The sequence below is a fragment of the Vairimorpha ceranae genome (genome assembly GCF_000988165.1).
Source record: "Vairimorpha ceranae strain PA08 1199 chromosome Unknown NODE_37, whole genome shotgun sequence".
Taxonomy (NCBI): domain Eukaryota; kingdom Fungi; phylum Microsporidia; family Nosematidae; genus Vairimorpha; species Vairimorpha ceranae.
Window position 1 is genome coordinate 1 of NW_020169332.1, and position 24,740 is coordinate 24,740.

The window sequence follows — 24,740 nt, forward strand, 5'->3', positions numbered from 1 at the left end:
TAGATGGATTAGGTATTAACTCCCCATTACAGATAGCAGTTTCGTCAAACTGCACCCCAATACCTTCTCCACCTATTTTAACCATTTCTGGCTCTTGTTCAGAAGTTACTTGCAAAATCAAATCTTTGATTTTAATATAGGTAGTCTCCGAACAATCGCAGAAATCAATGGCCTGCGCTGGGGTATAATCATATACCCAGCAATACATTCCCCTAAGAATTTTTACAAACTCCATATTCAGGGGGCCATTTTAAACCCCTTCTTTAGGCTTGCCTTTTATTTGCATGACTTTAAAGAGCATCTGTAAGCATACCCGCCTATATACGTGGCAGTAACCACAATCCTCATTCTGTTATCACATTTCACACAACCCATTTCTTTTTTTATAAGATTAAATTTACAAAAAAATTCTATTGTCTTGGTATTTTTTAGAAAAAAATCTTCACTATATTTAAAACATAAAATTATTTCTTCTGGCTGATCCATAATGGGGGTTAAAAAATAATTCTTTTTTTACCTTTACTCAATCTTTCCACCCCCCTCCGAATAACTACGTTCACTTTAAAAAATTTTGTACGTAGTTATTCGGAAGGGGGGTGGAAAGATGAAGTAGCGCCAAAAAATTTATCTTTTTATTGTGACGAATGATATCTAAACATCAATTTAAATAAGCATCCATCCCAAAAACCTTCTACTTGTTAGATGATGCTTTTGTAGTTTAAATTTCTGATGACACCACATAATTTCTATATTCTGTATATGGATCAAAGGATCTTGAGGATTGATGGCAATTGCAAGAATGATTTATCTCAGAATGTTCGCATAAGTAATTATTATATAAAGATCTATAAGAGACTTACTGATCAGAAATAATATGAGAACCAGTTGCTATTTTATTGCATATTATTGGCATTAATACAGATCGTGATAGATTTTCCGCGATCACTGCAAAGCATTTACGAGTTTCCCTCTCAACCTTATCAGATACACAGGCCGGGTTACCAATTCGGCCTCTGTTATTTTTTCTTTTAGAAAATTGAAGCTTGTCTATCTCAACAATAATGGGATTATTGTTCTCATCTAATCCGCCAATCGTCTCAAAAGATTCAGGCATATGTTTAGCTATAATATCTCGCAAAAATTCAAACCAATCACTAATTATATCAGCACACACGCTTGTTTCAATAACAACATCTTTTTGTTGTCTATCAGTTGCACAGTAATACATTATTAATAATATTTTTTCAGATGATAAAGCAGAGTTTTCAAATATAGAATTGCAACGAACGAAATTCACTTTCAGCAAGGTCGTTATAGTCCCACCAAAATTCAGCAGCTTTTCCTTTAGCAGCAATCAGCCTCATGGTATAACCATCGTCGCATTTCATTTTGTACAACTTTAATCCAGCACGCCGCACTAAAATATCATACTTGGCAATGTAACATTTAGAAATAAACATTCGTGCAGAAACTTTTATGCTCATAATTTCTCATCGTTAAAAAAACAATTGCAAATTTTTTATTTTTTCTTCTCTTCTTTCTATCATTCTAAGGGTATAATTTTTTGCCGCCCTCTACACCGAAATGCCAAAATTAATGTTTGTTTCTTTGTTTTGATCTTCGTTAGACGTATTTTTCACTACAATTTTTTTAACCCTTAATTTTTATAGATCCTATAAATTTGAAAAGCAATATTATTTTTAGTAGAGAATGTAATAAAAGAGGATGTACTGCGTATTTATGCATCCGTATGAATGACCATTTTTGTTCTTTGTCAAACCACAACCATTCTCAGGACACTAAAAAATTTCTCACGTATTATTGGCAAATAAGGTAAAAAAGAGCGCTTGGAACCTTTGAAACACCCAGAGATGTTGTTTTTGATGTTATTAACAAAGATGGATGCTCTTTGGAAGTATATAAATCAAGAACCCTTAAAGATCGGGTAAAGAATACTAGAATAAAGAATAGTTACGGTAAACGACCAGAATCCGACATTCCACCCGAATGTCAAAAAACCTTAGATGGCTGGGTATTAACGGAAAATGTGGCCAGCGGCGATGTACCTCTCTATAATGCTCATTGTTTTGCCGTTTGTTCCATCCGGTCCCTTAAAATAAAAGGTGTTTTTATTGTATAAAGATATATTTTTGTGTTTCTTGCTCTCGCTACCTAAGATGTTTTTTTAGCAAAATTTATGCGAATTTTCTTATTTATCAATATATATAAAAAGTTTGAATTTAAATATTAATTTATTTTTAATCTTTCTTTTTTCAAATTTTAGAAAACGTTTTTTTAAATAAATAACAATCTTTCATGGTTGACTATATTATATAAAACTTAATTTTTTAAATATATTTTTCCTTTAGTTTTATTTAATTATTCAAACTGTAAAATGTGCACTATTGTCATTTTATAATTAAAAGTGTGCAATGTGTTATTTTTAAACAATACATACATGCATAAAGACATATATACATAATTTAAACAAAGAAAGCATGTATCGTATTCAAGTCTTGTTTTAAATAAGATAGCGTTAGTTAGTTGATATATAAAAAATATTTATAATAAAAGAAAAAATAGATATAAGTCTAATTTAATTAAAAATATTTAGCACGCATGGACAAAAAGTGCGTGCATTATGTTAGAAATGACATAAATATAGATGATAGTGTTTTAATAAAAAAGATTTTAACACCAAAAGTAAAACAAAAAAGTTAAAATAAAATTCATTTTATTTTACGATTAAAAAAGAAATCAAATTTTTAGCACTAATAGCATTAAAATTGAAAGTAATGATGCTGAAAGAATTGTTTCAATGACTCTAGTAGAAAAAATGTTCTTTTTAATTAATTTTTTTTTCTTGCATGTTTACGCACCTACTCCTTATAGTGTTTTAAAAGTAAACTTATCTAGATTTGATATGCACATCACTCCTTGTATTTTGAATAGTAAAAGCACGTGTATAATTTTATTTTTTAATTTAAAATTACTGACGAAAAAATTAGCTTTGGCGGAATTTTCGCCAGCATATAAAAATATTTTTTTAAAAAAGCAGCCCTTAAAAGTGAAAATTAATCTTTAATTAAATGTAAAATATCATTAAAAGTATATACCTCCGTAATTTCTTTAAATTTATGTAAACCATCTTCTTTTAAATTTTCTCTAGGCTTTGTTTAAATTTTAAAATTTCTTTTAAGATTTTAATCTTTAATCTTAGTATTTTTGTTTTTACGATACTTACCCATTTCATTTAAATAGTCGCGATTGCACAAAATTATTAACAATTCTATTAAACTTGGTTGAGGACCTTTAGCTTCTTTTTTAACGAATAATTAAAACCACTATTATTAGTAAAAAGAATATCAAAGATAATTCTCTAATATAAATCATTATTTCTAAATATATACACAAATACCAATTATTATAATAATGATTTAAAAAATCGTCTACATTCTTTTGATCATACAGAAACTTGCTTTCCCTTACAATTAGTTAAAAAACTTTTCCCTTTCTTCTTCTACAATGAATACAAAGCAAAGTGAACATTTAACAAAAATCTAAATTTTTTATCTTCTCGATAAAGTTTACTCAATCCCAGCGCTTTTAATTTACGATATACTGCCCGAGAGTAATGAAAAATACAGAATCTTACTGTTTTTTTTCACTTATAACATTCTCAATTGATAAATCAAAATCAATAATTAAATTATCTATATTATTTATGCTAGCATAATCGTACAAAATATTTAAACTGACTTATAAGAAGATTAACTTTTATCAGGAACAAGAAATATGCAAAAGGTAAATGTTCAGATTTGACAACAGTAAAAAATACCAAAAGTTGGTAAAATCCTTTAAACGGGTAAAAAATTATCATCTAATGCATAAAGTTTATATTTTTTTGCTTCTAAAACATTCTTTTGTGTCCAGAGTCATATATTCGATGTTTTGAAATAAAATAATTGTCAAAATTAACAAACTTAGTGTCTGATCGGAAAAACAGAGCTCGTCGGGTATGTGATGAATAAAAGAAAAAGCATAATTTTTAGTTTCAATTTGTAAATTTCCAAGTCTCCCTTTTAAATTATCAATAAAAGAGATTGTTCGTTGTTCTGAATCATCGAGAAGCACAGAGGCTGTACAAATAATATCATTTGTAATTTTTCTGGCAATTGTTGATTCTATTTGTACTCCTCCTCTAAAAAAAGAAATTTATTTTTTGGTAAAAAAGCTGCTATGTTTTGTTTTTTTTCTTCAGAAATAACATTATTTGCAATTGCAACCTTGTAAATTCCGATACAATTTTTTAAAAAAACAAGACATTGTAATTTTATGTTTCCTTGTATATTTTCTATAGTATTTAAATCCTTATAATATTGTTATTTATCTTTTTACACTTATAATTACAATTGTTTCAAAATTTTGCCTAAAACTTTAGATTGATACTTCATTTTTAAGGGCTATTTTTTAAAAAAATTATTTTATAAGCTGGCAAAAAATGCCGCGGAGGCAAAATTTTTAAAGAATATACAACTTTTTTGTATAAATTAAAAAAGCTAAAACTTTAGATTAAATTTAAGATTAAAATAATGTTCACTTTCGACTTTTTAAATTTAATTTATATTTTGTTTTTTAATAAATTGATCAAAATTTCCAACATGTTAAATCAATATATTAATAATTATAATTAGTGTATTTATTAATTAATCCTTGTTAAAGAAATGTAACTTCTTCAAGTTTTTATTAAATCGGTGTACAATTTTATAAATTATATTACATCACAGTCATATATAACTTTATAAATTAATATAAATTTTAAGTACATTTACTATTTTTTTATTAATAAATTTAAATGAACAATTACTATAAATAACTAATTTACTTTATAATTTGGTTATATTATAAAAAAACGACATAATTTTATTCATTTACTTTTTAAATAAAACATTGTTTAATAAAAGTTGAATAAAGGCAAAAATTAAATTTATAGTATAAATTAGTTATTTAAAGAATATATTAATATAAAACAGTTTTTTATATTAAAAAATATAATTGTATCTAATATTAAATATTTATTTACTTTTCAATACCAATACCAACGACAAATTAAATAGCAAATCACCCCAAGTCCAACCAAAAATAACCTTGTAATCGCCCTATTTAGAGCTTCTTGACTGGATCTATCACTTGCTATAACCTGTAACCATTCAAAAAGAGTATATCCTACAAAAAATAAGATTCCTAATTTAAGCGATTTCAATACTAAATATTCTGGCCATGAAATTATTTGTTCTTCAGTAATCTGTTCTACTTTCGCATCAGAGCTATAAATTCCACTAATAAGATTTAATAAAGATAACATTGAGGGTAAGAAAGAAAAGTATTAAATACTAACAATTAATGATGGTAAATTACAACATTTGACAGGTACATTTTTAAAATGTAGAATGTGTGTAATTTCATGTTTTACCATTATTTATTTAATTTTAATAGTACTTAGAATTCATCAAACTTTAATTAATTTTTGTACATATAAAACTTGATTATTATTATTTACCAAATTTATAAAAAAAATCTTACATTATGCATGCATAAATATAAAATATATTCAAACAAGAAGCAATGTAATTAAAAAACGATTAACGGATTATAGTGACATAATCAATGAGCAAAATAATATTTGATTGACATCAAAAAATTACTAAATATTTTGTGATATTTCACAAGGCAAAAAATTAAAATATAAAGTAAAAATGAAATAAAAGTCTCGTACACACGTTTTTTTGGGGATTACCCGTTTTTTTAATAATCTAATGTTTACAATTTATTTTATCATTTGTGTTTTAATTTAAAATTGTTTGTTTACAAAACAAAAAAATTATAAATTATTTTTTAATTTATAGGGGCTGAATAGAGATAAGCATAAAGAAATCCGGCCTAAAAAGAAGCATAAAACTTTTTATATACAAAAATGTTGACAACACACATGAGACCTTTTATCAGTATTGCTACGTCATATTCTTTTTGTATCTTCAATTTATAAACCGCATATTTCCCCAAAGTTGGTTTTCGATATTTTTTAGGCCTTCATTTTTTAACAAAATAATTATAAATTTGTGTGCAAGAACTTTCATTTGTAGACATTTACCAAAGAGGTTGATTTAATAGCATAGTAAAGTATTCTAAGATTTAATTAACTCAAAAATTTTATTTGCAACTTTACATTGTCTAAAAATGTGAATATTGACAAGTAGAGTTAGACACTTTTACAATAATAATCTATGTGTAATATTTACTACACCGTTATAAAATTCAATATCTTAATACACAACTTTTAGTATATGCTTTGCTTAGAATTGTCAAATAAAATCAAGGGGTTTGTTATCATAGTATTATTTAGACTTTTTTAAACTTAAAAGTAAAGAGCTAAAAATACCTGGTAATGTTTATAGCCAACAGTCCATTTCTTACATCGGGGGAGAATATAAAAAATGTAAAAAACTTTTTCTGTCAAGTAATGCAAGATTACAATAATATACTTTTAATTCAAACAATATGTTACACAATAGAGTATAAAGCATATTTTTAAAAGAAGAGTTGCAATTTTACAAGTACAAAAGACTGCTAAAACTCATTTATGGCTAATAAGAAAATTTTTTACAAAAAGTACAATCTAAAGAAGAAAGACTTTTTTTGGAGATATTGCTAAAAGCTTAAGCATAAACATTATACGATAATATTAAAATGATTTTTTAAACAAAAATTTGTATTTTGGGGTTGAAGGAAAAAAGACATCAGTAAAAAACTCGTCAACATGACTCATGAAAGAAAACAACCGAGAAAAGAGAGAAGTCACATTATATCACCTTAAGATTAAAAAATGGTGTTGGGGTAAAAGAAAAATGTCCATACTATGGAGAGCTAGATAAATTAGATGTGAGAAAGTACATTTTTTGCGGAGACACAATGAAGTTCTAGATCTATTTATCTAATATTCTCCAATAAATTCAAACGTAAATTTTAAAAAATTGCAAAGTTATTCTGTCCAGGAGGTTTTCCCAAGCAAATAATTAAAATTCGTTTCAACACGTTTGTAAAAACCGATATTAAGATTAAAAATAACAGACAAAATTTGATAGTGATAGGTAAGAAAAAGAAAAAAATTCTTATCATGGAAATAAGCATAATGTCACTAGAAAATTTACAACAGACAGAGGCCAAAAAATGTATAGAAAATACGATCTCCCTGCGAACGAAATTACACTATTATACAAGTTTAAATAAATAATATACCATACGTATCAACTTGGGATGAAATTGTTACAAATTATCATGAGATATACAGACAAATATTAAACCTCACAGAAAGCATCAAGGTTTACATTCAATCTATAATTTTAAAAGAAAATGTTTAAATTATTCCTTTAGGTTGAGTTGAAATTTCAAATGGAGGATGTATAATTACGGCAATGTACTCGACTAGCAAAAAGTAGCGTAGAATCTTTTATAGAACAAAATAAACAACAAAAAAAGGCTTTGTTATTTATTTATGCTACAAAATATGAAATTTGTGTTTCTTGTGTCATGCAGTGCTCTTCTTGCTATATTTTTTATAATTTAAATACATTTAACTTAGATTTGTCTAACCCCTCCTTACCGACAATTTATATTTTTTATTTTCTATAAGTCAACTTTGGATGGATATATACTTATCTTAAAGATTTAAATATACGTCTAACAATATTACTAGGATTTTAAATATTTATGTTTTAATAGTAAAATTTAAAAAAAGCTTTTTATAGATTTTTAATTACACAACTTTTAAAAAAATAAAGCGCAACTACTTTTTTCAAAAAAAATTTATTTCTGCAATTAGAAATTAAATCCAAAAAAACAGTGAAGTATAAAATATAAACTTGAACAAACTCCCGTAACAAAATACACTACATAATACCAATTTTTAGGACTACGGTCAACTTGTGATTCAATATTTTTAGCCTTTTTATATTTTTCTTGTAGTTTAAATAAATTCTGATCTTCGCATATAACTATTGAAATAGATGAGATAAACACAAAAACAGATACCCACATTCCTTTTCTTAGTAAAAATTCCGCCCAGTTGGCTAAATTTTCACAACCAGTAAGGTTATAATTTTGACTTAAAAATGCATCTTGAAAACATCGTACGATAAATGACATAGAAGGGTTTTAAAAAGTCTTTAAATGTAAAAAAATTAATAAATTATACACAATAAAATTAAGAAAATGACAAATAATTGACATATATTAATTACATATTATTTATTGTATATTTTATTTTAGATTTTATTATTATGTGTTACAAAGAACTTTATTGCGTAACGTTTATCAAAAAAATTAATTAAGGATCAATTTATAGAAAATATAAATTGTTTTATAGTTCTTATTAAATAACACATTTATTTATTGATGTTTTAAATATTATAATTAAAGATTTAATTGATAGATGTTAGGTCAAATTATTAAAACTTGTATATAACTAATTATTTTTGCTCATTAATATAATAAGTCACGATTTAATATTCTTAAATACGTGATACATTCTAAGTATGTGCGTTTAAAGTTAAAAAATTTCGCTCTTGGTTTGTGAATCGTCATTTAGACGTAAAATATCGCTATAATACACTTAAATGTTTTAACTAATAGGATTTAGTACAATAATTTACAAAGAAAACACATTTATTACACAGTCAATACACTTAAATGTTATAACGTAATAGAATTTAGCACAATAATTTACAAATAAGACATTTTTTTTGTATAGTAAAGTAAAATTAATTTTATAGCAAAGTTTTTAAAAAACCAATATATTATGCTAAGCATTACCTATTTTAATTAAATTAAAAGTACATAACAAAAAAACGAATTTCAAAATGACAGCGTAAAACTTTTCCAATAAACATTTATAAGCTATTTAATTGAAAAGTATTCTTGTATTGCCCTTGTACAGTTTTTATTTAAGTTTATTTGATTCATTCTTAAACATTATGATCTTCATTACAAATTTTTTCGTATTCCATAGGTTGACCTTTCTTGTCCGAACATTCTCGTTTAGGATTGCACTTTCTTTTTTTTCTTTTTGCATAAAACGTTTTAAAAATTTTTCTATTGGATTTTTTAGGTTTAGCATGTTTTTGTTTTGCACTGGCAAGTGTAGTCTGAATAAGGTCCTTAAGCAAAGGTATAATATCTTCGTCACAATCTTCTTTAGATTTCAAAGGTGTTTTATCCTCTTTTTTCTTTATATCAGCAGTTTGTAAAATATCAAGTGCGGGTGCCTGATTTACAACTTGTGGAGTAGGAATTAAAACTGAAGTAGTAATAAAAACAGTGCTATATGCTTCTTGTGTGGCAGGAGTATTTGCGTTAATTAGGGTTGTTACAAGTGCAGTACTTACTTTATCTAAAATATCTTGATTTTTTGCTTCTAAAGATTGTGTTATAAAAACGGTTTTGGTTTTTTCTTGTTCGACATGTGAGTCTGTTGCAGGTGATGGTGGTGCTACGAAAATAGTAGTTGTTTTTTCATTAAATGGTGGTGTAGTTTCTAAAACTGTGCTAATATTTTCTTTTTCGGGTTCCCGTGTAATAAAAACCGTTGTAAGTTTTTCAACGGATGGTTCTTTTGTAATGTAAACCGTGCTTATCTTTTCATTTTCAAAGACAGCATCTTGTGATTTAGTATCAGAAATATAAACTGTTTTAATACTTTCTGATTTACAATCATTATCCGTTGATTTTTGATTATCAGTACAAGTAAATTCTCTCTTTTTTTTATCTTCTAAAAAAGGCGAAATACAATCGTAATTTTTAGACTTAGTATCACACAAATTCATTAATAAATTGTCTATGTCTTTTTTTAAGATTTTTTTAGATCTAAAACGCGCGAATTTATCTTCAATATCTTTAAATTGTCCTGGAAATTTATAATCGACGTCATATGTTGGAATTTTAGAGTTATTCTCATCATCTAGTTCGTTTTCTTTATGATCGTAGTCAGTAGTTTGCTGATTAATGACACTGACAGTAGTTGTTTTTAATATTTCTGTAGTCAAAGTTGTTGTTTCGAATATTTCACTTGTTACTGTTGCTGTTTTAAAGAATGTTTTTGTTGTTGTATCCTTCTCAGTAAATGTTGTTAGGGAATAATTTATAATTGGCACTTTTGAAATCGCTGTAGTTGTGTGCTCCCTAAAAAGGGTTAAAGGTACTTCTACTGTAACAGTAGTTGGTATTTCGCGTATAACAGTTGTAATATCTTTTTCTTCATTGTCTTGTTTTTTATTGTTCTGTTCATTTTCGCCATTCTTTTTTCCTTTAGGTTTATTTTCAATATCATGGTGTTCACTTTTACCTTCCTTTTCTCCACCCACATCACCTTTTTTAACTTTACTTTGATGCTCACAATCTTTCTTCGTCTTTTCTCGCTGCTCATCCGTACTTTCTTCACTTTTTTTACATTTATTCTGTGACTTATCATCTTTCACACTTTCTGAAATATCTTGTGTTTTTATAGATGCTGGTGGGACTGATATTATTACAGTACTTGTAGTAGTACTTGTAAGAGTCATTGTATTTACTTGTGATGTAGTAGATTGAGCTGGCGTAGTTTGTGGACTGGGTGTCTGCTGCTGTACCATATTTTCATTATTAACAACCGCCATACATTTATTCTTAGTACAGTAATCATCTCGTATTATTGGCATATTAAAACTCTTTAAATATCTGTTATATTCTGAACTTGGTATAAAAGAAGAGTTAATACAGTCACTGTCTTTTATATTAAATAATTTGCATTTATTAAGTAGCTCTGGAGATAATAAAGTATATGTTAATAAGCAGTATAGAAATAACATCTCTTGTTTGTTTGTGTATCAAAAATTATAAACTATTTAAAACTTGATGTTTCAATAAAAAATTTTATCCCTGACAATGGAAACCATCAAGTTACTATCATCTGACGGTATTGAATTTACTATTAAAAGAAAGATTGCTTTATATTCTAAAACTCTTAATTTATTAATAAACACCAATCCAAATTATATAGAGCACGTAGCAGAAGCAATTGTTCTACCAATAAATAGCAAGTATCTTGCTAGAATTATTGAATTTTTAGAGTTTAAAGCTTCAAATAAAAATGTTGATGATTTTGAAATAAAAGATGATGAAACTGTTGACCTGCTTGATGCAGCAGCTTATTTAAGAATATAAATAAAGTGAAAAATTTTAAAATATACTTTATGTGTTTTATTGTTTGTTTTTTATAATTGATTTGACATGTAATTACTTTGAAACAACTAAACTATCTAAATTTTGTTAAATTAGGACATATAGCTCAATGGTAGAGCATCGGTCTTCGGAACCGAAGGTTGGGGGTTCGAGTCCTCTTGTGTTCGATATTTTATGAATAAAAGATATTTATAATTTTTAACTTTTTTTATTATTACATAAATTTATACACATGTTTGATTCTGAAATAGTGCACAACTCTTATATAATTTGTAATCTATTTCTCTAAAATAATAATTTTTATAATTACATTTATTTATAAAGTTCTAATTTTAATATTTTTTCATATCCACTCATTTCTGGACAATAAGGACATTTAAACACATCTACGGCCCCATACTTGCTAAGAATGTTTGCAGCACTGGAAGATATAACATGATTACATTCTAATAGTACTGGTTTATTTTCTTCAGAACATACTTCTTTAATAACTGGACATACAAATAACGAGTGATATTGCTTTTTCTTACCTAGAGGAATTTCTACGGGTAGTATAATATCTTCAAAATTTTTAAATGCATGTTCATGCTTACTTAAAAAATTAAATCCAATACAACCTTGTTCAAAAACTATTGGTAAAAAATCCCCATTTACAAAATCTCTTAAATTGCAAAAATCTTTTATAAAAAGATGTTGTATTTTTAATTTTACATCTTTTTTTAAAATATTTGTATATTGTGGTAATACAAGACATTTTAAATATTCTTTTAGTTCCTCAGAAAAATTTGTAATAATTGGACTGAGGGTTTGTTGAAGTTCTTTAATACTTTGCTTTAAACTTTTTGACTCTAAAAATCTTAAAATATTGTATGCAAAAATTAACTCCTCTGATACACCGATTTGGTTTATAAAGTTTTTTAGCATAAAATCATTTTCTTTAAATTTGTTTGTGTAATAAACAAATTCTTTATAATTATTTATGCAAATATTTAAGTATTTTTTGTGGTCTCCAGAATATTCGTTATAAAATGTTTCGACAATATTATCACATCCAATATTGTATAAATGATATATAATCATATAGATAGTTGCCTCTTTACTATAGTTATAATCCCATTTATATAATGTAATTGAATCTTCCTTCTCAATATTGGAAATAGGAATATTTTTCCATAATGCACTTATTTTTTCTTTTAAAGTTTCTTGATTTTTAGAATTCTTTAATTCTTCGAGTAAATTAATTGTTTGATCTCTTAGACATTCAAAATCAAATTCTTGCATAAAAGGGCATAAAGAAAATTTACAAACCTTAAAATGTTAATAGAATATTGCAAGAAATATTAAAGAAATTTATATTCTACGTATTTGTGATATAAAAGAGTAGCTAATTATTTATACAATTTTTTGTTTTTAAACATCAAAATGTATTTTTAAATAAGCATTTGTTTATAAATTGCATATTAACATATGCTACAATAAATAAAAGAGTAGCTAATTATTTATACAATTTTTTATGTTTAGACATCAAAATGTATTTTTAAATAAGCATTTGTTTATAAATTGCATATTAACATATGCTACAATAAATAGAAAAGGTCTAAGTTTATTTAACATCTTTTTTTCTAATCATTTACCTATTAGAAAGAAAAATTATATCAATCTTTTATTCCGTGGATTTTTATTCATTTTTTTCTTAAAATTCATCAAATTTTAGTAGTCATTTATTTTCTCTTTTTTGTTAAATTTCTTATAAAATAACTTTGATAGTTACGATAAATCTTATCAAATCTCTACTTATTAGTTAGATAAGCATTAGAATTTATTTGATTTTAAAATTCCAATTTTAACCTTCTAACCATATTTGGTTAATAATTTTAATATTTTAAATAGTGCGGTCTTAAAACTTATTTAAATTTCTATTTAAAACAATTTATTTCTGCAGGTGTTTATAAGACTGTTACAATTTTTATTCTATTTTTATAAAAAATAGAATAAAAATATTAAACATTTTTTGTATATTGAGGTATAATTCTAATATGAATGATGTATACAGAATATAATATTTAATACTACTCCTCTATCTTTAGTGTCTACTAAGTAAACAAATAAAAACTAAAACTTTAAAATTTTGAAACAAAAAAAATATTTTTGTATAAATAGTAACCCCAAAACATGGACAGAAATTTTACAGACTATGACAATGCAATAGAAAGTACAGTAGAAAATAGGTCTGGTATAACACCAATACTACAAAATGTTGTAGCAACTGTAAATTTAAATTGTAAACTAGACTTAAAAAATATAGCATTACGTGCACGCAATGCGGAATACAATCCTAAAAGATTTGCTGCTGTTATTATGCGAATTAGGGAACCAAAGACGACTGCATTGATTTTTGCATCTGGGAAAGTTGTTATTACAGGAGCTAAATCTGAAAAGCAATCAAAACTTGCTGCTCAAAGATACTCCAAAATTATCAATAAACTGGGATTTAATGCGGATTTTAATGATTTTAAAATTCAGAATATTGTTTCAAGCTGCGACACAAAATTTTCAATTAGACTTGAAGGATTAGCTTATTCTCATTCCAATTACTGTTCTTATGAACCCGAATTATTTCCAGGGTTAATTTATAGGATGGTTAAACCTAAAATTGTTCTTCTAATCTTTGTAAGTGGTAAAATTGTACTTACAGGAGCTAAAGTAAGGGATGATATTTATCAGGCTTTTGAGAATATTTATCCTGTTCTAACTCAATACAAGAAAACATAAAAATAAATAAATTACAATTAAGTCACTTGTATTTTGTAATTTAGAATAAATGTATATTTTGTGATTTTATATGGTATTATTTATTTCTGAGTTGAATTTTATTTACAAATCACCAAAAATAAATTTTTTGTGTTATTTTTTTAAATATGTTTTACCTATCACGTTAATTATCAATTAAAAATAATAACTTTTCTTGTCTTTCTTTGTATATTCATTATGTAAATATCTTTGTTAAGATTAAATATGAATTTATTATAATTATTGAAATATTGACATGTTAAATAAATTGCATGTCAAGCAGTCATTTATACTTGATGTTTCATTAATACATCCTACAATCTCTATCTATATATCTTCTCTTTATTATTATTTATGCTTAAATTGATTTTAATAAAAATTAATTATCATTTTTTTTAGTTTATGGGTTATAAATTTATGGATGATAAAGATCTTTTACAAAAATTAATAAAATGTATAGACGATTTAGAAGTAGACAACGAAGAATGGAGTGAAAGTAAAATTGACTTCTTGAGAAAATATGGACACATAGAATAAATTATTTAATCAAAAAAATCTATATTTCTATTATTAGTCACTTTTTTTACTAATTTATAAACCAATATTGTCATTCCATGAAAACATACACTTAATAAGACTATCTTACTAGTGTAATAATACAACCCATCTTTGTAATTAAGATCTACCATCATGCTGTAATAAATAGCCCCTACGCCAACAGGGCCAAACCACCCTATAAAAAGGCTTTCTTTACGATTACGTAAATCATTTATTATACCATTTAGTAAATAACAGATAGTAGGTCTTCTTATACAAATTATTATTAATCCTACAAGTAATTCTTTAAACGAAAAGTAAAAATCTAGTGTAGATCCAAATATTACAAAAAAGGTTGTTGATATCAGCTGATCTATAGTGTCTTGCATATTTCTGTCGTATTCTATCGATAAAAATTCATCAGATGAAAATTGTATACCACAAAAAAATATACATATAAATTCTGATCCGCCGCTTATTTCCATAAGACCTATTGAAACTAATACTAGTAGGAATGTATGGATAATAAAAGAATCCATTCCTACCAATGCTTTTCTATAACAATATTTAAACAGACTTTTAGCTAATATGCCCAATACAATTCCACACGTAATAGATAACATAATCTTTTGGTAAACAATATTTGCTAAAAATTTCCTAAAGATTGTATTATTAGGTATATTTAGTAAAACTATTCCTAATCCGTCATTTATACCACTTTCCGCAAGTAATAGAAGTCTTAATCTAGTAGGGATTTTTAATTTACTTTTTATAATACTAGAACATAAAATGGGATCTGTTGGTGTTAAGGCCGCTGCTAATTGCCAACACTGAAGATATGTTATAGATTTAAAAACCAGTAGTAATATAAATGTAAATATACATTTTATAAAGCCTACTACTAAAATTAATACACTTAATGACTTATAATGATGATATACATAATGCATTGGAAGTGTTAATGCAACATTCATAGTTTGAATACATAATATCATTCGTGCTACAGAAAAAAGACCATAAGGATTGACTTTTAGGATATTTAAAAAATGTTTACCTATTAAAACTCCAAATATAAGGGAAACAAATGACTCTGGTAAGTAAAGCTTTTCTTTTGTGTATTTAGATATTAATGTAAAAACCAATACAAAAGTAGAAATAATAAGGATTTGTGTGTAAAAATCTGACATATATTTATTGTTAAAATGTTTTTGTATAAAAATTGATGATCAGGTTTTGTCTTTTCAAAACAATCACATGTTTACTTTTAAAATTTAAAAATTTTTATACTTATATTGAATTATTAAACAAAATTTTTATTTGTATTTTAAACATAAAAATAAATTTTTTTAAATTTTTAGTATAATGTAACACTTTGTAAAATAATATTACGAATTGACAAGATAATGATGTACTTTTTCGTCATTAAATTCTTTTATATCACAATTTTGCATCTCATAAACCCCTTTACCAATCCTTCCCACTCTGCTAGACCCATCATTATCAATAATTTTCATATAAAAAACATAATCTTCTTTTATTAACTTGAAAATTTCTACCGTTTTTTTCATTTCTTGTTTATCTCCTATAATCGAGTTATTTTCATTATCTAATGCTTCTATAGCCTGATCAATTATTCCTTCTACACTAATAACCAATGGTAAAGAGCTTTCATGTTCATATTTAATACCCCTGTATTCAATAAATAGCTGAGAGTGCATATTAAGATTAATTTCTCGCTTAAAATCTTCTTTATCATTGAAATGACACTCTATAACAAGTTTTCTAGTATTAATTTTTTCATTAAAAAAACTCGTATCTTTAATATTACAATGTGTGCATTCAAAAACCACCAATACAATCTCTGGTTGTACATCTTCTAATTTAGTATATTTAAACTTTGCGTTTTGCTTACATCCTGGACATATTGTGTCTGTTTCTGTAGTATTTTTTATAATTAGCTCGTTATAATCTGTAAATGTCATAGAGGGTAAAAATATTAAATTTTTAAAGGCTATAAAGATAACAAAGGCTTATGTAAGATAAATGGAATGAAATAAATCATTATATAGATTTAATTGTATTATATATAATTTCCTTAATAAATATTAAATTTAAAAAAAATTATTATTCTATAAAAATATTTATATAATTTTAAATCTTTAAACAAAATTCCTTGTAATTAACAGTAAATTATTTACAAAGCAAATAATACATGAGTTATTTTTTATAACTTTGTGAATTAATATTATTAGGTACTATGAAGCCAAAATATAGATCTTATCCTTAAATAAACATTAAGGTACTCTTTTAAAGTACTAGCACTTTTATTAAATATATTTTTACATAATAAAATCAGCAATATGTCTATTTTTAATTAGATTGCCAAATAACAAATAAAAAGCAGCCTTTTTAGAAAGCTTTATGCTATCCTTGTAATCCTATTTTCTAATCTTAAATGTATTTCTATTTCTACTTAGCTATGTATATACTTTATAATGTTTTAGCAGTACAAATCATTCTTAATTACTTTTTACTTTTTTGATAAATAAGATTAAATACAACTAGTTTATTTAATTTATTTATAAAGTAGAAACATATAAGAAATTTAACTTGCAAAACCAAAAGAAAAATAAATACTAATACCAATTGTAAATAAAAAGTAATTACAATTTATTTTATTGGTGTTTATTATTCAAATATTGCTAAATTTAAAGTACATTTGATTTTTAATTAAATTTTAATTTATGTAGAATTACAACAAACTGTTTAATTTCTAGTATTATTTCTTTAAAATGTTTATTATGAAATGAAAACGTGTAAAATGAAAGCGTAATTAATTATTTATTATTTAAGTTTATTAAATTTTAATTTAAAACTACAAGCCTTCTCTGCCAGTTCGTAGATGTAAAGTAAGTAATATTTACAATATACTGTGTTTCCACGTCAGGTAATGATTTTTTTGATGGCTTGTTTGTTTACCTTCCAACAAAACACAAAATTAATCTCATGATCAATAATATCAATATAATATTAAGGTAACAAATCTATCTAATATATCTTACTATAAGTCATTTATATATCTGGACTGTTAAATCAATATATTTAGTATTTTTAATGTATTTATGCAAAAAAAATATTTAAATTTTTTTGGTGCATAAATATTTAGTGAAAAAAGTTTGAAAAATTAAACTTACATTCTGTGATAGAAAAAAACACTTTTTATTATTTAATACCATTATTCTAGATTTCAATATCTATAAAAAACATTTTTACCCTTCATCAGATACAATGAAAGATTACGTGTTTATGTCAAAGAAAAGAGAACAAAATATTTTAAATAGTCTAAATTTTTTGATATATGATTATTTAGTTAAAATGAAATATGAAAAAACTGCTAAAATATTTGTAGGTGAAGCTTACTTAGAGGATGTTAAGTTAAATGAAGCACCTCCTATTTTATCACAGTGGTATTCTGCATTCCAAGATATTTCAAATGTTAGATGTGGATTGTCAAATAATTTAGGAGATTTAGCAAGAATAGAAGGAATAATGTTAAAACTAGAGAATGAAAAAAAGAGGTATCAACAAATGGGTAAAATGGATAATTTATCATATTTTAATATGACAAGAGGATCTAGTGAGACATACAAATCACCCAATAATATGCATTACACTTCTCCATATCATCCTGGTCCTTCTCCTGTTGTGGATCCTAGGAGACAGGTTGATATGAGAAATATGCATATTCCTGGAAGGCCAATATACAATGAGCAATTTCCTTTGAAGGCCAGAACTGCACAGAATGAACCCATTCTATCAAAAGGTGTTAATAGATTTGAAGAACCAATCAATTTAAGAGGAGCAAATAGATTTGATCCAAATTCTGTTTCTATTTCACCAAAGATGTTTGAACAACCTAATGAAAGCAGTGATAAAAAGTTTTACTTAAGAAATATTAATTCTTTTAAAATAACAGATAAAAATGTTTTATTATCTGTCTTATCTCAAAAACACAACATTCTTTTTAGTGTTTTTGATAACAAAACAGTTGGTTCTTTTAATTGTAATACTTTTAAAAATGAATGTATTGTAGAAACGAATGGTAAACAAATAATTAAAATGAGAATAAAAGATGATGTCAATTTTATTTGGTTAGTGGCTTCTTTTGATACTAATGATTTAATGGTGATACGTTATTTAGTCCAGGAAGTTAAATTTGAAATGGCGGGATATTTAAGAGGGCATGCCGAAAAAATTGCTTGTTTTGATGTTGCTGATTATATTTATTCGATAGATAATTCAGGTTCATTTAAAAAGTGGAATTTTAAAGGTATTTGTGAGAAAGAAGAAATTTTTAATGGAAATATAAAAAAAGTATATTATTTTGCAGAAAACTGTCTTATTTTATCAGACGCAAATAGAACATATCTTTATAATTATACTATGAATATGGAAATTTCAGAGATTAGTAAAGGATTATTATTATCGCTTAAGAAACAGAATAATTATTATTTGCTTGTATTTGCTGATAAGGCAGTAATACATGATAACAATCTTAATAAAATTAAGATTTTAACAGTTCCAAATAGCAGTATAAAAAATGCAATTTTTTTAGATTCTGATGTAATTATTGGTTCATTGCAATGTCTTTGGTTTGAAACACAAGGCAGACTCAATAAATGTAAAATTTATGAACATAATGAAATTGTTACATTGAAGAATATTAGTAGGTACAAGCCGGGACACATTCTTGTTTTAAGCAATAAAGGAGAGTGTGTAATTATGAGTAAATGTTTTGATAATTAATTAAATAATTTTTTATTTAGTAACTACAATTGTAAAATTGCTACCAACTGCAAAATCTAAAATTTCAGGAAATTCAAAAGGTATTTTTCTAGGTGTTAAAATTTCAACTTCTTCAAATCCAGTGCCACCTAAAAAACTTATACCAAAAGAAAAAAGAGAATTGTCAATTTGACAAATACTGTAATTTTCATAAGACTTTACTTTTTTAACATTTTCAATAATTAATTCTGGACTATGACAATTATTTTTACCTAAAATTCCTAATTGTCCCTGATCATTATTTCCTGCTCCGTATAATTTTCCATCAAAAGTTAAAAATAATGAGTGATGCAAACCACCAGCAGCATCCATTACATTACTAATATTTATTTTGTGCTTATTTTTTGTTTCATGATCATTTCCTATTCCCAGTTGTCCATAAATATTAGATCCCCAAGCATAAACTTCATTATCAGTGTTAATAGCTAAAGCGTGGTTTCTTCCGCACCTAACAAGTCTAAATTTGTGATTTTCGTTTTTTTTCCTACTTGAGAATATCTGACCAGGAAATAAAGATGAATCTTTAGATCTTAGACTAGATCGCCTACCTAATTCATTAAAATCATTAGAACCGAATGTCCATATTATTTTGTTTTTATCAAGTAAACATACAAAATTTGATCCACATTCAATACTTGTAAATTTAAATTTTTCAAATTTTGTTGTTATCTTTTTTGGTGTCTTTTGTATTTTAGTATTTTTATCAAAGCCGTAAACACCGTTGAAGTTTCTAAATGTACCCCATACAAATACATTATTTTTTTCTGTAATACACGCAGATATTGATGTACCACATGCAATGTCAATTGGTTTCTCTGGTAGAATAACTTCTTGTGGATAGAACTCGTCACCTGATCTTCCCAAGGCGTATTCGTCATTACACCCCCATGAAAATAATTTATTATCTTCTGTTAAAACTAGTGTGTGTATTGTACCACATTTTACTTTTTTTATTTTTATATTATCAAAAAACGGTATTTGTTGAGGGATGTGTGTAGATGTATAATCTTCTCCTAATCCAAATTGTGATATAGCATTTGAACCAAAAACATAAACAGTCATAAGGGTAGTTATTTTTAAGTATAAAATTTAAAAATTATTTTTATCCTTTTTTTATGTTGCTTAAATATTCGGACAAATATGAAGATATAAAATTTGGATTAGAAAAAACAGTTAGTAATTTAAAGACTGAAAAAATAGAAGAAGGAATAGAGATTGAATTGGATGCAGAAATATTAGATTCTTTTTATAGTGTACTTCGTTACATTTTAAAGGATAGTAAATTTACTGTTAAAGACTTTGAGCGTATAAGAACTACACTAGAAAAAGTAGGGATTGATGGGTCTTTTATATCTTATGTATCCCTTTATAACAATATGATTGATTTGCTAATGAAGACCAACTTAAAGAATATTAAGTATATTGAAGAAATGGTTGACAAATACAATTGTCAATATATGTTTTTTAATTTATTGAAAATACAAGTAGGACAGATCGTAAATATTGAAGAAGTAGACAATTCTGAAAATTTATTTATTGAGCATGTGGATTTTGGATCTACTGTACAGATTGTCAGTGGTTTGCGCAAATATTACACTAAAGAAAATTTAATAAATAAAAAGGCACTTTTTATTACAAATATTAAGAAAAGTAAAATAATGGGCATTGAGTCAAATGGAATGATATTATGTGGTAAAGATAATGGAAATGTAGAAGTGTTATTTGTTGATGATGATATAAAAATAGGTAGTATTGCTTATTTAGAAAATTTTGAAATATTTAAAAATATTCCGGTTAACACAATCGATTTAAAGAAAAGTTTTTATAAAAATTTATTTAATAAGCTTAACATTGTAAATGGTATTGTGCATTTTGACAATTATTTAATAAATGTTGGAAATAAAAAAATAACTGCTAATATTAACAATGGTATTATTAGTTAATCTTGAGTAATCTAATAAATTTTATTTATATTTTTTTATATTAAATGTAATTATATTCTTTAATTTAATTGTAATTAATAATTTGTTTTATCAAAATAAATCATATATTAAATTTTATTTCAATATAAATCATATATTAGAATATTTTTTATCATTTTGTCCAACAATAATTATATCCTTTCATATATGCCTGATAAAAATAATTTACTACCATTCCTATTATAAATATCAATAATAATAACCAATCTTTTTTGAAATTAAATCTGTTTCTAGTTCTAATATTACAATTAATCTTTAATTTATCTAGTATTAATAATTTAATTAATACCACCATAAAGAAACTACTGTAATATAACAATACTAAATTAATAAATAAATTAAAATTTATATATGAAAAATATAAAGATAATAAATAAAGAGATGTTGATATAAAATGTGAATAAATTGGTTTAAAATAAATAATAAAATCGTAAGTAAGATACGAATGATGAAATAGTGACGATGTTAGTATAAAAGGAAAATATATTCCTAATAGAATACTGACTAAGGATAGAATAATGTAAGTAGATAAATAGATAAAACCACTATTTTTTATCCTTAAAGGAAAATAATTAAAGATATATGCTTGTAACTGAATAAGATAAAATAAAAATAGTGCTATTATAGAAGATCTTTTAAACTTATAGCTAAAAAAAATTAAAAATATTGTGAATATTGAACACATGCAAATATAAGATGATCGAGGTATCAAAGGCATAGCATCAGATTCAGATCCATAACTTAAAAATTCTGAAAAAATATCATCAACAGTTTTTACACATCTTAAATATAATATATAAGTAAACATAGGGATAAGTACTTATTGAATGTACTTCTTAGAAAAAGGAGAGCATTAAAAATACACAATTTTATATGAAATATAATTATTTATATGTATTATTATTTCTGTCTTATAATTATTTTGTTCTCCTTTTTAGTAGCAAAAAAATCAATAAAATAATAAATGTATTTAAATATTAAGTTAATGTTCATTTATCTTAGGCTAGCTGTGCTATACATTTACTTTTTGGGTTTACTATTAATACTAGTTTATTTTCAATAAATAAATATAACGTCTTTATGCACATAAACAAAAAAAATATTTTAAATATTTTTGATGCAAAGAAATTTAAGTTGAATTTTTCTGATTATAAAATTTAAATTGTTTATTTTTTAATAATTTTTACATCTGCTTGGTCAATTTAATGATAGTCTATTATTATGTACAAACATTTTAATTTTTAAGTAAAAAATAAAATATAAAATAGTAAATATTGGTGTTTTTATACATTTTAAACAAAAGATATGATCCAACGGGTCTTATCCGATGACCAAAGATTCTCCTAGAGCCGAAGTTAATATGTACGGCGGAGCTTGATACACCATAGATAAGTGGATGTGGGTTGTGCAGGTTCGAGTTCCACAGTATTTGAATCAAATCGGTCTCATGGTCTGTGTGTAGATTTCCCATCTTTAGACACGTTTTTAATATTTATAAGTAAAACATTCAAAAAGATAAAATGCATGCTTATAAAAAAGGCAGTTATAACAACTTTTTTAAATTTTTTAAACGACCCACAAAAATAAAAAAACATTATATTTTATAGTTATATTAAATCCATGAAAACAATACTAATTAGTATCAAAGCACTATAAAAAAATTATTAACAAATCATAAAATTTATTAATTTTTTTTACCATGATGTATCCAGTTATTGTATTCTTTTAATCCTAAAATTAATAATACTCCACCTCCTATTACAAAAAGCCCTAAAGTCGTAAAACTTATCGATGTATGTTTTTTCTGTTCGCTATGTTTTAGTAAATGTAAAATATCAAATATATCTTTTTGTATTCCTTGTATTCTAATATCCATATCATTAACCCTACTATTAATATGTTGATTTAGATCATTATTAATAGATTTATCTTGCTTTTTTGCTATACTGTCAATTTTTTCAATAATTTTATTAGAGTAGTGTCTAATACTAGGATCGTCAGTTTCGCCAAGAACAGATCTTGCATATTGCATAAAATGCGAGAAATTAGCGATAAAATGTCTCATTTCTTTATCGGGATGCATTATGTCATCGGGAGACATGGGTGTATTACTAACATTTTCTGCGTGTATTTTATCGGCATCATAATTTTCATGTTCTTCTCGTTTATACAACTGTGCACCAATTAATTTAAATGCTTTTTCAGCAGAAGTATAATTGTAATAAGATGTCAATGAAAATCTATTATCAGTACCTAGAATAATGTGCGGTTGAATTGATACAAGTCTCATACTATCGTATAATATCTTATCTTTGTTGTACAACTCAATTTTAAAATTATTTTTTGTAACTATAATTTTTACTGTTAGATTTTTTACGCCTTTAAGTCTGTCGGGACTGAATGAATCACGGTAAAGGTTAATGTGCACTTTATCATCCAAGTTTTCTCCGTTGTTAAAAGCGAAAACTAGCTCGGGGCTAGCACCTTTGAATTCTATACCTGCCATTAAACCGTGGAATGTTCCACTTCCTCCTCTAAATTCTCCTGGTTCTTGATCGTGAGAAGTGTACCATAAGTACACACCGCCTTCTTCAGGAAAATTAAGATTAATATCGGTAATAGTGTAGCTAAAGCTCCATTCGGGGTATTTATTATCTTCTAAGAAATACACAATGCCTCCTTGGTCTAGTGATCGTCTTAAAATTATTCCATCTTCAACAGCTTTTAGTCCATGTACACCTACAATTTCATTTGTAGCACCCGGTATGTATCTTATTGTATCAGATGGTGTTTCTGTATACTGAGAATGTTGTTCTGCTAGCAACATATTAATAAAATAAATATATAACATTTATTTATTTACAAATTAATTTAATTTATAATTATATTGAAACAATAATAAACATATGTTTAAAATACATAAGATATTAATTTTAGTTTAAGTATAGAAATTTAAAAATAAAATTTTGTGTGTAAGATGTATTAAAAATATCTATAAGACAATTTACTTTTAAAATTATTTAATTTTATTACAAACACTTATAAAACATCATTTTAGCAATATTTTTGTCAATGACACTTTTATTTACTTTTTTAAAGTCTTGCATGAGGTCAAAATAATAAAATATTTCATATAATTAATTCTTAAGATAATAGGAGGTCCTCGACAATTTTAACTTAAAAAATTTAAACAATTTCACTAAAGTTTAACATTTAGTAAAAAATAATAATATAATCAAAAATAGATATAAATACCAAACTATATCTAATCACCTACATTTGTTTCTTTTTCTTATTTCTTGTGAAAATCTTTCA

The 24,740-nt window shown here is 25.3% G+C and overlaps 18 protein-coding genes and 1 non-coding gene across 19 annotated transcripts; 6 read left to right on the top strand and 13 right to left on the bottom strand.

The window, feature by feature from the left end:
• AAJ76_37000235 (hypothetical protein) lies at positions 1 to 235 on the bottom strand (the record flags this gene model as incomplete). Its single annotated transcript, XM_024475359.1, has 1 exon — positions 1 to 235. A coding segment is annotated over one exon (235 nt), but the record flags the coding sequence as incomplete, so codon positions are not given.
• A 41-nt stretch (positions 236 to 276) lies between these two features.
• AAJ76_37000486 (hypothetical protein) lies at positions 277 to 486 on the bottom strand (the record flags this gene model as incomplete). The annotated part of the gene is made up of 1 exon (XM_024475375.1): positions 277 to 486. The coding sequence occupies one exon, from the start codon at positions 484 to 486 to the stop codon at positions 277 to 279; it is 210 nt and encodes a 69-aa protein (XP_024330698.1).
• A 370-nt stretch (positions 487 to 856) lies between these two features.
• On the bottom strand, positions 857 to 1,228 carry AAJ76_370001228 (hypothetical protein; the record flags this gene model as incomplete). The annotated part of the gene is made up of 1 exon (XM_024475348.1): positions 857 to 1,228. The coding sequence occupies one exon, from the start codon at positions 1,226 to 1,228 to the stop codon at positions 857 to 859; it is 372 nt and encodes a 123-aa protein (XP_024330699.1).
• A 3,858-nt stretch (positions 1,229 to 5,086) lies between these two features.
• On the bottom strand, positions 5,087 to 5,365 carry AAJ76_370005365 (hypothetical protein; the record flags this gene model as incomplete). Its single annotated transcript, XM_024475376.1, has 1 exon — positions 5,087 to 5,365. One exon carries the CDS (start codon positions 5,363 to 5,365, stop codon positions 5,087 to 5,089), a length of 279 nt encoding a protein of 92 aa, XP_024330700.1.
• Positions 5,366 to 7,875: 2,510 nt separating this feature from the next.
• On the bottom strand, positions 7,876 to 8,202 carry AAJ76_370008202 (hypothetical protein; the record flags this gene model as incomplete). The annotated part of the gene is made up of 1 exon (XM_024475377.1): positions 7,876 to 8,202. The coding sequence occupies one exon, from the start codon at positions 8,200 to 8,202 to the stop codon at positions 7,876 to 7,878; it is 327 nt and encodes a 108-aa protein (XP_024330701.1).
• An 818-nt stretch (positions 8,203 to 9,020) lies between these two features.
• AAJ76_3700010706 (hypothetical protein) lies at positions 9,021 to 10,706 on the bottom strand (the record flags this gene model as incomplete). The annotated part of the gene is made up of 1 exon (XM_024475346.1): positions 9,021 to 10,706. The coding sequence occupies one exon, from the start codon at positions 10,704 to 10,706 to the stop codon at positions 9,021 to 9,023; it is 1,686 nt and encodes a 561-aa protein (XP_024330702.1).
• A 268-nt stretch (positions 10,707 to 10,974) lies between these two features.
• On the top strand, positions 10,975 to 11,253 carry AAJ76_3700010975 (skp1 component; the record flags this gene model as incomplete). The annotated part of the gene is made up of 1 exon (XM_024475347.1): positions 10,975 to 11,253. One exon carries the CDS (start codon positions 10,975 to 10,977, stop codon positions 11,251 to 11,253), a length of 279 nt encoding a protein of 92 aa, XP_024330703.1.
• A 113-nt stretch (positions 11,254 to 11,366) lies between these two features.
• Positions 11,367 to 11,438, top strand: AAJ76_3700011367. The gene has a single exon. It is a non-coding gene; the product is annotated as a tRNA-Arg (tRNA).
• A 145-nt stretch (positions 11,439 to 11,583) lies between these two features.
• Positions 11,584 to 12,552, bottom strand: AAJ76_3700012552 (ring zinc finger-containing protein; the record flags this gene model as incomplete). Its single annotated transcript, XM_024475349.1, has 1 exon — positions 11,584 to 12,552. One exon carries the CDS (start codon positions 12,550 to 12,552, stop codon positions 11,584 to 11,586), a length of 969 nt encoding a protein of 322 aa, XP_024330704.1.
• An 891-nt stretch (positions 12,553 to 13,443) lies between these two features.
• AAJ76_3700013444 (tata-box-binding protein) lies at positions 13,444 to 14,043 on the top strand (the record flags this gene model as incomplete). The annotated part of the gene is made up of 1 exon (XM_024475350.1): positions 13,444 to 14,043. One exon carries the CDS (start codon positions 13,444 to 13,446, stop codon positions 14,041 to 14,043), a length of 600 nt encoding a protein of 199 aa, XP_024330705.1.
• Positions 14,044 to 14,463: 420 nt separating this feature from the next.
• Positions 14,464 to 14,598, top strand: AAJ76_3700014464 (hypothetical protein; the record flags this gene model as incomplete). The annotated part of the gene is made up of 1 exon (XM_024475351.1): positions 14,464 to 14,598. The coding sequence occupies one exon, from the start codon at positions 14,464 to 14,466 to the stop codon at positions 14,596 to 14,598; it is 135 nt and encodes a 44-aa protein (XP_024330706.1).
• Positions 14,599 to 14,603: 5 nt separating this feature from the next.
• Positions 14,604 to 15,785, bottom strand: AAJ76_3700015785 (na+ h+ antiporter; the record flags this gene model as incomplete). Its single annotated transcript, XM_024475352.1, has 1 exon — positions 14,604 to 15,785. One exon carries the CDS (start codon positions 15,783 to 15,785, stop codon positions 14,604 to 14,606), a length of 1,182 nt encoding a protein of 393 aa, XP_024330707.1.
• Positions 15,786 to 15,983: 198 nt separating this feature from the next.
• AAJ76_3700016580 (zinc finger protein) lies at positions 15,984 to 16,580 on the bottom strand (the record flags this gene model as incomplete). Its single annotated transcript, XM_024475353.1, has 1 exon — positions 15,984 to 16,580. The coding sequence occupies one exon, from the start codon at positions 16,578 to 16,580 to the stop codon at positions 15,984 to 15,986; it is 597 nt and encodes a 198-aa protein (XP_024330708.1).
• Positions 16,581 to 17,886: 1,306 nt separating this feature from the next.
• On the top strand, positions 17,887 to 19,404 carry AAJ76_3700017887 (hypothetical protein; the record flags this gene model as incomplete). The annotated part of the gene is made up of 1 exon (XM_024475354.1): positions 17,887 to 19,404. One exon carries the CDS (start codon positions 17,887 to 17,889, stop codon positions 19,402 to 19,404), a length of 1,518 nt encoding a protein of 505 aa, XP_024330709.1.
• Positions 19,405 to 19,416: 12 nt separating this feature from the next.
• Positions 19,417 to 20,505, bottom strand: AAJ76_3700020505 (alpha-tubulin suppressor-like protein; the record flags this gene model as incomplete). Its single annotated transcript, XM_024475355.1, has 1 exon — positions 19,417 to 20,505. The coding sequence occupies one exon, from the start codon at positions 20,503 to 20,505 to the stop codon at positions 19,417 to 19,419; it is 1,089 nt and encodes a 362-aa protein (XP_024330710.1).
• Positions 20,506 to 20,558: 53 nt separating this feature from the next.
• On the top strand, positions 20,559 to 21,386 carry AAJ76_3700020559 (methionine--trna ligase; the record flags this gene model as incomplete). The annotated part of the gene is made up of 1 exon (XM_024475356.1): positions 20,559 to 21,386. One exon carries the CDS (start codon positions 20,559 to 20,561, stop codon positions 21,384 to 21,386), a length of 828 nt encoding a protein of 275 aa, XP_024330711.1.
• A 151-nt stretch (positions 21,387 to 21,537) lies between these two features.
• AAJ76_3700022233 (hypothetical protein) lies at positions 21,538 to 22,233 on the bottom strand (the record flags this gene model as incomplete). Its single annotated transcript, XM_024475357.1, has 1 exon — positions 21,538 to 22,233. The coding sequence occupies one exon, from the start codon at positions 22,231 to 22,233 to the stop codon at positions 21,538 to 21,540; it is 696 nt and encodes a 231-aa protein (XP_024330712.1).
• Positions 22,234 to 22,870: 637 nt separating this feature from the next.
• Positions 22,871 to 23,020, bottom strand: AAJ76_3700023020 (hypothetical protein; the record flags this gene model as incomplete). Its single annotated transcript, XM_024475358.1, has 1 exon — positions 22,871 to 23,020. The coding sequence occupies one exon, from the start codon at positions 23,018 to 23,020 to the stop codon at positions 22,871 to 22,873; it is 150 nt and encodes a 49-aa protein (XP_024330713.1).
• An 89-nt stretch (positions 23,021 to 23,109) lies between these two features.
• Positions 23,110 to 24,276, bottom strand: AAJ76_3700024276 (threonyl-trna synthetase; the record flags this gene model as incomplete). Its single annotated transcript, XM_024475360.1, has 1 exon — positions 23,110 to 24,276. The coding sequence occupies one exon, from the start codon at positions 24,274 to 24,276 to the stop codon at positions 23,110 to 23,112; it is 1,167 nt and encodes a 388-aa protein (XP_024330714.1).
• Between the last annotated feature and the right edge of the window lie 464 nt (positions 24,277 to 24,740).